This window comes from Priapulus caudatus, unplaced genomic scaffold (assembly GCF_000485595.1).
Source record: "Priapulus caudatus unplaced genomic scaffold, Priapulus_caudatus-5.0.1 Scaffold1713, whole genome shotgun sequence".
Lineage (NCBI taxonomy): Eukaryota > Metazoa > Priapulida > Priapulimorpha > Priapulimorphida > Priapulidae > Priapulus > Priapulus caudatus.
The window spans coordinates 15,345-29,478 of NW_014578774.1; the positions used below are offsets into that span (position 1 = coordinate 15,345).

The 14,134-nt window shown below is 46.2% G+C and overlaps 1 protein-coding gene across 1 annotated transcript in view; it reads left to right on the plus strand.

Annotated features, from left to right (window-relative positions):
• Positions 1–12,938: 12,938 nt before the first annotated feature.
• LOC106817404 (forkhead box protein Q1-like) overlaps positions 12,939–14,134 on the plus strand; it is a 3,203-nt gene continuing 2,007 nt past the window's right edge. Inside the window, exon 1 of the mRNA XM_014822068.1 lies at positions 12,939–13,395. Coding sequence (XP_014677554.1) covers positions 13,063–13,395 — 333 coding nt within the window. The 5' untranslated portion in view covers positions 12,939–13,062. The remainder of the gene's footprint in view (positions 13,396–14,134) is intronic.

A 14,134-nucleotide genomic window follows, 5' to 3' on the forward strand; every position in this document is an offset into this window, starting at 1 on the left:
GTGTGTGTGTGTGTGTGTGTGTGTGTGTGTGTGTGTGTGTGTGTGTGTGTGTGTGTGTGTGTGTGTGTGTGTGTGTGTGTGTGTGTGTGTGTGTGTTTGGGAGGTGATGAGAGGTTGGCGTGCCACTCCAGCGCCTGGTTATATAGGAAAGCAATTCATCACCGAGATGATGAAAGGATACGATACTCGTTCCAGATGAAATTACTATGTTGTACATTGTTTTCACCTGTCGAAATATACATGTATACAACATATGCAGGTATTAAATCACTATATTGTATATTGTTTTACATGTATATACATGTATATATACATGTATACAACATATGCAGGTATTTAATCACTATATTGTATTTTGTTTTACATGTATATACATGTATATATACATGTATACAACATAGGCAGGTATTAAATCACTATATTGTATATTGTTTTACATGTGTATACATGTATATATACATGTATACAACATATGCAGGTATTAAATAACTATATTGTATATCATTATATATTGTTTTCGCTTTTCGAAATATACATGTATGTGCGCGCATGTCCGGTATTGCGAATAGAAATGTTGTCTTATCTAAGTAATATATTTGTTGTGATGAACGGGAGTTCAAATCAACTATGAGAATGAATAGGTATGATCTCGTGAAGGAGGATAAGAGGGGAAGAAGGAGGGAAAGGGGAGAAGGCAAGAGAGGAACGCGCAGTGGTAAATAGGCCAAAAGAGGAGGCAGACGGAATGGGTGGAAGAAAAGGGAGGAGGGACACAGACAGTGTTGTAGGATGTGGATAGGATGTTATAGATAGAGATAGACAGAGGCAGTGAAGGGACATTCTTCTGCCCCTACGTGTACAGTTATACAAATATGCCTACACACTCCATGTTTTTGAAGTCCCACAATCTCCCAGAAACGTATTCTTCTGTTCATATTATATATAAATTATTTATGGTTAGGATATATTGCTCTGTAGGTTTCTGTTAGAAATATCTATCGTTGTGACTCCGTTTATTAAAGGTAGAGCGCCCTAGCTTAAGCTTACGAAATTTCTTACGCTGTCGCATGATCGTCAATAGAGGGCGCACGCGTACGGTCAGATTCTATCCCGTAATTAAATCCAAGCGAATTTAAATTTAATTATAATATATAAAATTGAACTCAATGTTGTTACTAAAGGTCTTCTATGTTAATACTTCATTCGTTATCATTTCGTAGTTGCGACACGTTTTACGACTTTGCTTTCATTAATGACAGAAAAGTTTGACATTGGCCTAGCTCCTACTTCACCATACTATCGTGATAATGAAAAATCTTCTTAATTATATATATTATGCTAATTGACACACACACGAGCGCGCGCACGCACGCACACACACACACACGCACGCGCACGCGCACACGCACACACACACGCACGCGCTCGCACGCGCGCACACACACTCTCACACACACGAGCGCGACGGTCGGCGGGAGCGCCCGAGGCGCCCACAAACGACACCACCACACGCACACACTCGCGCGCGTGTAGCGACGCGCGACACGAGCACAGAGACACGTTCGTTGCGCGCACAGAATAACTAGGCACACCCCCACCGGAGGCCGCCCCAACAACAACAACACAGCGGCATACGAACACAACACACACTCGTGGCGGCGGACACGAAGACAGCACACACAGGCAACACGACACGCGAGAGCGAGCGCGACGACGCACACACACACGAGCGACACACACGACTCACACACGCACCGCGACATAATAAGCACGTCCTGCTGTTCTTGGTTGAGGTCCACTGCGACGGAACAGACGGTCCCGGCACGTTACAACTCGACGAATCAGCGAGCATCTCAACACTCACGCTCAGCGACGTCACCCGGGAGCATATCCAAGATTTTCGAAACCACCAGGCACGCCACCTGCCGGTCGGATTAGTTTACATCCTAATCGCCTTTCATAATCGAACTAGCGTGACGTAAAACAAGTTGCGTCTGCAAAGAAGAAACTTCTCGCCGGCGCTGATCACCCGGACCGAAGCGGTGGAACGTACACAATCGCCGCGTATCAGTCGTCTGGGCAAAAAAAATCTTTCCCCCGCGCCTAAAAACCCAACAACGATGACGGTAAACAATAGCCCGGAGTGTGCTCGCGACTGCCCCCGAACTGATTCTCAGTATGCGCGCGCTCCCCTCTCCCACCCTACGGCACTGCTTTCTCCGCCCTCGCTCCTCATATCATCACCCCCCTCTCCCCCTCTCCCCCCTGCTCCCCCTCTCGCCCCCGTCTCCACATGCGCGTTAACCAATTCAGGTTCGCGCAATTATCTTCCGAGTAAACCCTGTCCCCCAGCCACGGGATGTTGATAGGATGATGGATTAGCTTCTCTCTCAATCTCACTCATCACCGAGCGGATCTCATCCTCTCTCTCATCTTTCCTTCTCTTCTTTCTCTCTCTCTATCTTATCCTCTCATCGTGCTCTCCCTCTCTCTCTTGTCTCTCCTCTCATCTCTCTCTCCTCTCTCTCTCTCTCTCTCTCTCTCCCTCTCTACCCTCGCATGTCCTCGCGTCTCTTCTCTCTCCCATCTTATCAGGTCTCGTCTTCTCTCTCACTCTTTCTACTCTCTCTCGGCTCCTCTCCTTCCAGGCTCTCTCCGCTCGATCTCTCTCGTCGTCCTTTCGTGCGTCTCACAAGAGCGAATATCATATATATATATAGGCTAGCTCTTCGTATTATTAAGTGTCGTGCAAGAATCGATCCTCCGTCGGGGGGTCGGGCGGTGCTCATCAGTATACGCTCCTCATCTCGGTCGTCGAGGAGGGCGTAGAGTCGAGAGGGAGATACGCGAGAGTACACTGCGAAGAGGGAGGAGATCGTCTGCGACTCGAGAGAGATAGAAGAGAGAAGCGATCGTAAGCAGAGAGAGGAGAGTAGAGCGAGAGAGAGAGAGAGAGGAGAGCGGAGAGAGAGGAGAGAGAGAGAGAGGAGCGGGGAGGAGGAGCCGAGAGAAGAGGAGAAAGAGATGAGACGGTAGCAGACGGAGGACCGCTAGGGAGACGGGACCGGCTCTCCCTCTCCTCTGCTCTCGTTCTCTACTCTTTCTCTGCTGCTCTCTCTCTCTCCTCTGCTCTTTCTCTTCTCCGTCGTCACTCGTGCTCTCTCTCCGGTGCTGTCTATATATATAATATAGCCTAGTATTATAGTGAGAGTAAGTATATGTGGTGTGTGTGTGTGTGGGTGAGTGTGCGGTGAGGGCGCGTGCTGGGCGTAGTGCGTGTGGCGTGTACGCCCGGTGATGGCGTGTCGCGATGGTCAGCGTCGGTGAGGGCGTGTGGCGTGTGACGTGGGAGGGACGGTGAGGTAGGACGGAGTGTGCAGGGGATGGAGCGTGACGAAGCAAGAGAGACGGCTAGACGAGGAGGTAGAGAAGGGCCAGCCGTATGCGCGCTAGAGAGAGGCGCCAGTAGGAGCGTGCCGTGTGCGTGTGCGTCGCGCAAAGCGGCATGCCGTGAGACGTGGCGTGGAATGTGGTGTGTATAGTGTGTGTGTGGTGTGTGTGTGTGTGTGTGGTGTGTCGTGTGTGTGTGTGTGATATATAGTAAGTATAAGTAATAGAGGTATTATATATAAAAGTAGGTAAAGTTAATATATAGGGAATATAATTAGATATAATAGAGAGAGGTATCAGTAGAGCTCATTAACGTATGAGAAATAGATTAACATAATTATGAGAGGATATGTGAATAATAAAAATAAATAATAATAAATAAAATGATAACATTTTAGAAACTTCTACCAGCAGTGTTTGCGTAAGCTTTCGCTCTCTCTCTCTCCTCTTCTCGGGCTCGCGAGCGCTCTCCTCGTTCTAGATTCTTTTCTTCCTCTCCTCCTCTCGGTCTCCCTGTCGCTCTCAGACTACCCACTCAAAACTCTCCTCTTAATCGTTCTCTCCTCTCTCTCTCCCTCTCTCTCTCTCAATGTCTCTCTCGTCTCTCCGTCCTCTCTCCCGCGCCCCGCCTTCTCTCCAGGCCCGCACGGCATCCATGCATCCGTACGTCCCGGGCACTCGTCCCCGGCACCGTCACCACATGATTCAGCCGATTAAGGCAGCCCCGCGTGTCAAACGATCAAGGGCAAATCAAAACGAGAGGAGCCAGGGCGAATCACCAGCCGGGATATATCTGATGACCAGGCTTGAATGACCGGAGGCAAAGATGAAACGAGATGGGGCAAAAAGAAGCGGATGGAGGAAGAAGAAAGAGGAGAGAGGAGAAAGATGAGAGAGAGGAAGGAAGAGAAGGAGAGAAGGGCGGAGAAGAAGGAGGGATTGGGAGAAAGAGAGAAGAAGCTACGAGAGAGAAGGAGAGAGACAGAGAGAGGAAGAGCCGGAGAGAGAGAGCGGGAGAGAAGGGGAGAAGAGAAAAGAAGAGAGATAGAGAGAGAGAGATAGGGAGAGAGACTAGAGAGACAGAGGAGGAGAGAGAGAGGAGAGAGAGAGCGAGAGAGCAAGAACAAGGAACAGAGAGAGATGAAAGAAAGAAAAAAAAGCGAAGAAAGAACAGAGGAATAGAGACAGATCGAGACGGAAAAAGCAAAAGTTCAACCACTTCGTGTGGGCCCGAGGTTTTTGGAAGTAGTGTTATTAAATTGTTTATATTTTATTGTTATGGTAGTATTGTAAATATGTTTAATGTTATTATAATACTTATGGAGTTAAGCTATTATACTAGTACATAATACAATACCATAGATGAGTAGAGAGAGAGAGAAGGAGAGAGAGAGAGATAGAGAGAGCGAGAAGAGAGAGAGAGGGAGAGGAGAGAGAAGAGAGCGAGAAAGAAGAGAGAGAGAGAGCGCGCGAGAGAGAGAGCACGCGAGAGAGAGAGCGTGAGAGAGAATGCCATGCAGCCTGCTTGTGTGCTGCGTCGGCCGTGCACTACTCTAACTAATCTACAACTGATATACATAATGTCATCAATTAGTTAGTTTATTATCATCATCACAACCCCCCCCCCCATCCCCCTCTCTGCCACCCATCTGGTAGCCATTAGCGCGTACGTATATTTAGATAAACAACATCATCATTCTCTCTTTCCGCTTTTCCTTCTCCTAATATTGACTCAGATCTTCTCCGCCCACGGCCACCGGCGCCAAGTAGTTAGGAACGCAATCACCTAACGACCCAGCCATCATCATCAACGACAAGTCATTTTAGGTTATTGTCGCGCGAGTGTCGCTCCGTTTCGCCTTTTAGCGAATTGCCGCGAATGCTGCGTGTGTGTGTGTGTGTAGAGGGACAATGTACGCATCGGGTTGGTAAACAAAAGGTGGTGCTTGGTGCAGACGTTGTGGGGCGTGGTGGTGGCGGCGGCGGCGGCGGGTTTTCGCAGCCTCAGCATCAGTGGATAGCATCCCCGTACACATGCGCGTGCACGTGTGTGCAGCTGGTGTATCGGGTGACGTAAGACTCAATAGCGTGTTTGATTTGTAGGAGTCTTTGTTTTGTCCTACCTCGCTTTCTGGCTCTCTCTCTCTCTCTCTCTCTCTCTCTCTCTCTCTCTCTCTCTCTCTCTCTCTCTCTCTCTCTCTCTCTCTCTCTCTCTCTCTCTCTCTCTNCTTGCTTCCTCCCCCTTTATTTCTCTCACTCTCACTGACCCTCTACTTGACGTAATGATATGAGTGATAGTATGATTAACTAGGCCTAAATATAAATCAAACAAGAACTGAGCAAATCGTTGTACTTTGTTAAAGGCGTAACATAACACGCTGTAAATGATAATGACATAATTTATTATATTCACGCATAAATACATACAGTTAAATATCAATTACAGTTCATTTATTTCTGTTTTTATTAACATCCGCCTGTATTACGTTGTAATTTTCTACCGAGAATGGGTTAAGTCGTTTTCGTTTTTTTTCATCTGCTCGCAACTCTAATTTGCAGAATATAGACTCGTTATGGAGTTCATTAAATTTTTTCGCACCCATTTTTTATGCGAAACCGAAAACTTTAGTCCTTATAGCTATATAGACAACTTTTAATACTGCTGGTGTATTTTGAGTTGAACTAAACTAGGCTTGACTAGACTGACTGCGGGTACGCATGCTGCGTCAATATTCTAAGAGCAAGAAGCATTCTAAACTCGTCTCCGTCCACTCTGTAGTTTCCTTCTGGTTCTTCTTTCTTCAACTTTTTTTCTCCGTGAGTTTTGTGTTTATTATAGGCATGGGTTCATTTGGGGAGCAGTTCTCGCTTTGCTTCTACAAAACAAAACCGTGATTCATGTACGCTGAGTGAGGTATGCTCGAGTAATGGAGAGTGTTTCTGTTCGCGCGCTCTCTCTCTCTCTCTCTTTCTCTCTGTCTCTCTCTGTCTCTCTCTCTCTTTCTCGCTGTCTCTCTGTTTCTCTCTCTCTCTATCTGTCTCTCTCTCTCTCTCCCTCTCTCTCTTTCTCTCGCTCTCGCTTCCTCCCCTTTTATCTCTCTCTCACTGACCCCCTGCTATGAGTGATAACTATGAGCCTAATGCTCTGATCCCTAATGCTCTGATCCCTAATGCTATGATCCCTAATGCTGTGAGTGATAACTAGGCCTATATAAATCAAACAAGAACTTAGCAAATCGTTGTACATTGTTAAAGGCGTAACATAACACGATGAAAATGATAATGACCTATATTCACGCATAAATACATACAGTTAATTATCACTTACAGTTCATTTATTAGTTTTTTTATTATCATCCGCCTGTATTACGTTGTAATTTTCTACCGAGAATGGGTTAAGTCGTTTTCGTCTTTTTTTTATTTGCTCGCAACTCTAATTTGCGGAATATAGACTCGTTACGGAGTTCATTAAACTTTTTGGCACCCATTTTTTTATGCGAAACCGAAAACTTTAGTCCTTATACAGTCCTTATTTAGTCCTATATAGACAACTTTTATTACTGCTGGTGTATTTTGAGTTAAACTAAACTAGGCTTGACTAGACTTAGATGACTGCGCGGTACTCATGCTGCATGACAGTCAATATTCTAAGAGCAAAGAAGCATTCTAAACGTTCTCCGTCCACTCTGTGGTCTGGGACGTGCGTTTTCCTTATGGTTCTGCTTTTACTTCAAACTTTTTTCTTATCCGTGTAGTTTGTGTTTATTATAGGCATGGGTTCATTGGGGAGCAGTCTCTTCGCTTTGCTTCTACAAAACAAAACCGTGATTCATGTACGCTGAGTGAGCGTGGTATGCTCGAGTAATTGGAGAGTGTTTCTGTATTAGCGCGCTTCTCTCTCATCTCTCCGCCGTATTCCACGCCGCGCTCTCTCTCTCTCTCTCGGTCTCTACTTCTCTCTCTCTCTCTCTCTCCTTCTACTCATCTCTCTCCTCTCTCTCTCTCTTGTTCTCTCTCTCTCGTCTCTCTCTTTTTCATTTCTCTCACTCTCTCTCTCATCTTCGCTCTCATCTCCCGCTCGTTCGTGCGCGGCTCTCTCTCTTCGCTCTCTCTCTCTCTCTCTCGCTCTCTCTTCTCTCTCTCTCTCTCTCTCTCTCTCTCTCTCTCTTCTCTCTCTCCTCTCTCTCTCTCTCCTCTCCTCTCTCCCGCCTCATCGACTTCTGCTCTCTCTCTCTCTCTCTCTTCTCTCTCTCTTCATCTCTTCATCTCTCTTTCTCTCTCCTCTCTCTCTCTCTTTCATTTCTCTCTCTCTCCTCTCTCCCGCTCGTTCGCAGCTCTCTCTCTCTCTCTCCCGCTCGTTCGCCGCTTCTCTCTCTCTCTCTTTTTCCCACTCTCTCTCTCTTTCTTTCTCTCTCTCATCTCTCTCATTTCTCTCTCTTCTGCTCTGCTCTGTCTCTCTCTGTGTGTGTCTCTGCGCTGTGTGTGTGTCTCTCTGCTCTGTCTTTCTCCCTCTCTCTCTCTCTCTTTCTCTCATCTCTCTCACTCTCTCTCTCCTGCTCTCTGCCTTTCTGCTCTCTGTCTCTCTGTCGTGTCTCTCTCTCTCTCTCTCTCTCGCTCTCTCTCTCTCTCTCTCTCTCTCTCTGTCTGTCTACTCTCTCTCTCTCTTCTCTCTCTCTCTCTCGCATCTGCTCTCTCTCTCTCTCATCTCTCTGCTCTCTCTCTCTCTCTCTCTTCGACATCCCTGCCAAATTGCCAACAGAAAACCAGCCACCAGAGAGAAAAAAACATAATAGGAAATACAGAAATAGGAAAACTTACCTAATTACTTCATAATTGGTGCTAATTTAAACTATTTATAACCGGTATTGACAGAAATTGACAAGATCTGTGCACGATAAAAATAATAATAAAATAAATATGTTGTTAAAATTGTTATTATGGTTGCTAAATTCCATAATAAAACTCATTAATCGACGTAACTTATTCTATATAATATAGATATCTATATAAATATATTATATTCTATGGCGAATATTTAAATTTTATGAAGATAAATGTATAATTAAGTAGAGAAGGGGGATGAGGAGGAGGAGGAGGATGAGGAGAAGGAGGAAGAGGAAGAAGAGGGGGTAAGGAGAAGGAGGAGGAGAAAACAAAGAAGAACTGAGAGAGAAATAAAGAGAGGGTCGAGATTAAAGAGAAGAGTAGGGGGAAAGGAGAGGAAGAAGAAGGCGAGGAAGAAGAAGAAGAAGAAGAAGGAGAAGAATGAGAGGAAGAGGAAGGCAGAATATCCAAGAAGTAGCGGACAGAAGAGGAAGCGGATGACGAGGGTGTTATATGACATATTTCAGCTTCAGCTCTCGTCATCTCTCCCTCACCACCTCCGTTACTTGCTCGCGCTTTTTCTCTTCTTTTAACATTTCCCAATCCACGCCTCATGCATTTATACCACAGCTTTTTCAACTTCTGTTCGATCCCTCCCATTATTTAACTGCTCCTCCCCATACTCCTCCACATGAACTACTGCTGCTCCTCCCACCCATCCGTTTTTCCTCTCCCTTCCCCGCCGCCTTACTTGTCTTTCTCTCTCTCTCTCTCTACACCGCCTCACTTATGTCTTCCTCTCTCTCTCTCTCTCCCTATCTGCTCCTCCGCCACATCACCTCTGTCCCTTCCTCCCATGCTCCAACTCCTCCCCTCCTCTTCTTTCCCTTTCCACCACCACTCACTTCTGCCTTCGCTTCCCATGCTCCACACTCCTCCCCTCCTCTCCTTTCTCCTCCACCACCACTTCACTTCTGTCCCTCCCTCCCATGCTCCAACTCCTCCCCCTCCTCTCCTTTCTCCCCCACCACACTTCACTCTGTCCCTCCCTCCCATGCTCCAACTTCTCCCTCCTCTCCCCCCCCCCTCTCCTCCACACCACTTCACTTCTGTCCCTCCCTCCCATGCTCCAACTCCTCCCCCTCCTCTCCTTTCTCCTCCACCACCACTTCACCTCTGTCCCCCCTGCCCATGCTCCAAACTTCCTCCCCTCTCTCCTTCTCCCCCACCACAGCTGAAATTCACTGCTTACGTTCATAATAGCGCTCCTAAACTCCTATGATGCGCGCACAACACATACAACATATTTGTCATGGAGACTCTTCCTATGACAAATAGTGTGATAGGAGAGCGTATATTGCGTATTTCGGATGTCATAAGCTGCTAGCAGAATAGGCTGAGAGATAGAAGAATGGATACACCATGCATTCAGAGACGGATGTGGACGTGGCGTGACAGTGTGGCGGGCTGCGTTCGTGTTAGCTAACATTGCTGAAGCTGACACAATGTTGCGAGAGACTATATATACGGTGTAGTAGAAGAAGGAAGAAGGCGGGAGACTAGGACAAGCGAGAGTGTGGGTCCGTATGCCTTTATGCGATGAACAGTGCGGAGGGGAGAGGGAGGGGAGGGAGAGAGCAGAAAAAACAGGGGAGGCGGGGAGGGGGAGCGGCGCGCGGAGAGGGGGGAAGAGAGAAGCCGAGAGAGAAGAGAGTGAGAGAGAGAGCGGATAGAGAGTGAGTGAGAGGAGTTATTATATATATATATATATATAATTAGCGTGATTTCTAATATGAGTTTTTACTATAAGGCCTTTGCGTCTGCATCATCATCCTCGGTCAATCATCAACATCAATCATCATCGTCGTCATCATCATCGTCATTAGCGTCAATCATCGTCATCATTAGGCTCTTCATCATCATCAACAATCATCATTCATCGTCGTTATCATCATCTCATTATCGTCAATCATCGTCATCTCAAACATCATCAAACGATCACAACATTCATCTATCATCGTCATCATTCGTCGTGCATCATCGTCGTGCCACGTTTATCCTTTTACACCATCCGCGGGTTATGTTCTGACTATTTAAAGCTAAATCACACCATCGATAACAACGAAAGAAGACCGCCATGAGAGTATACCGCCAGTGAAAAAAATATGGCGGGACAAATATGCGATGAAATATACTCGTATGGCCCCAACTTAGGATATAACAAAACGAAATAAAACATCGACCAGAACACAATCATGACACATGGAAATCGGTTCAGAATTATGCGATGGAAAATGCTGAAATAACTCCAATAGGATGGTGTTGTGTCCGTATGTGTGCTTGTCAAGACGTATGATCACTAATTTCCCTACAGAGCAATTATTCATTACAGAGCATAATATACACATAGGAAACTCTTTATAGCATTGAGTATTGATACATAGTTTCATTATTATACATAACAGGAATTTATAAAGGTTTGCCGAATGTCCATATCCGCGTTGATGGCCGCCAGGATTTGCTTCAATAAGCCTTATCCCACCAAAAGCACAGGATACGAATCTTTCCAGCCTCCTTGTCACGATGGCCTTAATGACAATTAGCAAATTGAATTATCTTTCATTACACACGCTGCACCATAACCCTGTCCACTTACCACAGTGTGCCAGCGCACCCCGCACACACCGCACGCATATACCCGCACGACACCCCACAACCACACGCATCACACACGTCGTTACAGGGTCTACCCACAACACACACACACCAGACCAGGCACACACGACAACAGCCACACGACACCACACACAACAACACACACACACACACACACACACACACACACACACACAACACACACCACACACACGCATACAACACGTGTAAGTAATACACATCACACACACACGCACAGCACAACACACACACACACACACCACACACACACAACAACGACACGACACACAAACTCACACACCCACACACACACACACACACACACACCATACACACCACACGAACACGCACACAAACTCACACATACAACACACACACCACACTACACAACACACACACACCACACACACACACAACCATCACAACACACACAAAACACACACGCGCGCACGCCGACGCACGCACCACGCACGCACGACACTCACGCACGCAGCACGCACGCAGGCCACACAACGCACACGACACACACACACCACACACCACACAGCACACACACACCAAGAGAACTTTCGGCTAAATTCAAGATCACGGACTCCCCGCTGACACCGCCTGGCCAACCGCGCGTCTTTGCCATTCAACAATGCGTCGACGACACTCGATTTGTCGCAAAACAATTTAAGAAACGCGCTCGCGACGAATTAAACAATCACAAGCACGAGACGATGATAGCTCTTGATCATTCCGCCCGTTGGTCGGAGATGAGGCAGGGAGGAGGGGTGAGGGGAAGCGGAGGAGGGGGAGGGAGGCAGGGAGGGAGGGGGGGATGATGATGATGGAGGAGAGGAGGGTTCGTTTATAAGACAGGGGAAGTGACAGCGGGTGGCCCTCCCCTCCTCTCTCTCTCTCTCTCCCTCTGTCCCTCTCTCTCGCGCACACATGTGGCTCGTGGCGACAGTGACACAACATTGCGAGAGACTATAGGATAAAGAGAAAGAGAGAGGCAGCGGTAAGAGTCAGAGAAAGTGAGAGTAGTGGTCAGTTGTGAGACAGGACGCAGTGGGAGAGAGAGGCAGAGTGGTCAAGCGACGGACAGCGAGAGCGCAAGCAATCATGGCAACTACGGTAAGCGCTTAATATAGTAAAGCTTATTACTAATTATAATTATTAAAGCTCATATTAACAGTTTATATATTTATTTTTGCTATTAATAATCAACGTATAGAAAATAATAAAAATGCATTAATAAAGGCTGCATTTACGTTTATTAACGCTGCATTAAAGTTATATATATATTTGAAAAAAGAAACATTCTTTTTTTAAATATTAAAAACTTTTCTACCCATAACTTTTCTACTATATATATATATACATATATATATATGGATGAAAAGGTTTCATTGACTTTTATCTTATTATATCTAGTGACTTTAATTTCATATACATTAACGAATGCCGCATGTGCTATACCTTTTTACAGAACCAAGAATATATAACAAAAATGAGTATATATACATGACTTTCTAGCTATAATTGAATTAACGAGTGAAACGGTGATACGTGTTGCGTTTGTGGATGCAACTATTTATAAATTAATGGACAAAAAGTCACTATAACCACTCTATTTAGATATCAGATTCAAATTTAGGTTTATCGCGTAGAAAACGTATACGTGTACTGTGACGGACAGATTATGATTATTTAATTTAATTATTACGTTATATATATAGTATTAGTATATGTATTATTATAGGTACTATTACAGGAGTCAATGAATAGAGCTCTGAGATGTAATATGTGATAGGTAGTTAATATTTCAACCATTCTTCGCTACAGACTTTACTTTATTCGCCGCTCTATTTCTCTGTCTTACAGCAGCCATCGAACAGACGTCCCGCCTCCAGCCTTTACGATCTGAATTGTGCACCAACCTTACTCGCGCACACCGACTTGGAGGGTAGCCGCGTGTACGCACACGCGAGCGTGCACGCACACGCGGGCGTGCACGCACACGCATGCTCGGAGACCGGCCCCGTGTACGCACACGCACACGCAGGCGCACCTAGCAGTCCTGCGTACGCGCACGCAAGCGTGCACGCACACGCAGACGTGCACGCACACGCGACCGTGTTGCGTCACGTGGACCTGCGCGCGTACGACTGCACGCAATCCAACATGGCCGCCACCAACAAGGTCACCGAGGTAAAAAAATCAAGGTCAGATGACGGAGAACCGCCTACCGGCGACAGCGGGAAGTCGCACCGGAAGAGATTCAACTACAGGAGGCATCCCAAGCCGCCGTTCTCCTACCTCGGGCTGATGGTGACGGCGATCCAGAGCTCTCCATCGGGAAAATTAACCCTTTCCGGTATACATCGCGCCCTGGAGAACATGTTTCCGTTTTTCAAGTGCGAGTATTCTGGATGGAAAGATTCCGTTCGGCACAACCTGTCGCTCAACAAATGCTTCGTTAAGGTTCTGAAAGACGAGAGCAGACCAAACGGAAAGGTATGTAGCCTCAGGCGTGTCTCGATCACAGCACTTAAATTGACTACGTCACGAATTTGCGTGTATATTTGTAAACGTTTTGTTGCCATTTTTTACATTAAAAATAAGTACTAACGGGACTAAATGTATCCTCAAATTCTTACCTGATAAGATTGTTTCTCAACTAGTAAAAAATCCAAAAAACTTCGGCGATTTGTTATCATATGATCCTGACATTAATTGCTTGCTATGGGCTATGTATGGGTCACGAGTGTATGTTTACATCGAACAATAAAGTAAAATATGAAGTATAATGCAGCAATTTAACCATAAAAAGTGAACAGAATTACTTACATTTTGTGAAAAAGTGGAAATATTTTCCAACTTTTACTATTTAGGGTGACGTAATCACTTTAACGAAGAAGTTTGGGCTCAGGAAAATCTAAGTTTGATTTTCAGGCTAAGCAAGTCTAGGCAAGGCTTCAAAGAAAGGCTAGTTTTAACATTTAAATTAACATTCTCTCACGAGGCTCATTTCTCCACTGGATCATTGACATTCGTAAGGCACTCACGGCACACACGCACGCACGCACGCACGCATGCACGCACAGACACACACACACACGCGCGCGCACAAACACGCACGCACGCACAAACACGCACGCACGCACAAACACACACGCACGCACGTACGCGCACACACACACACACACACACACGCGCATGCACGCACGCACACACACACACACACGCACACACG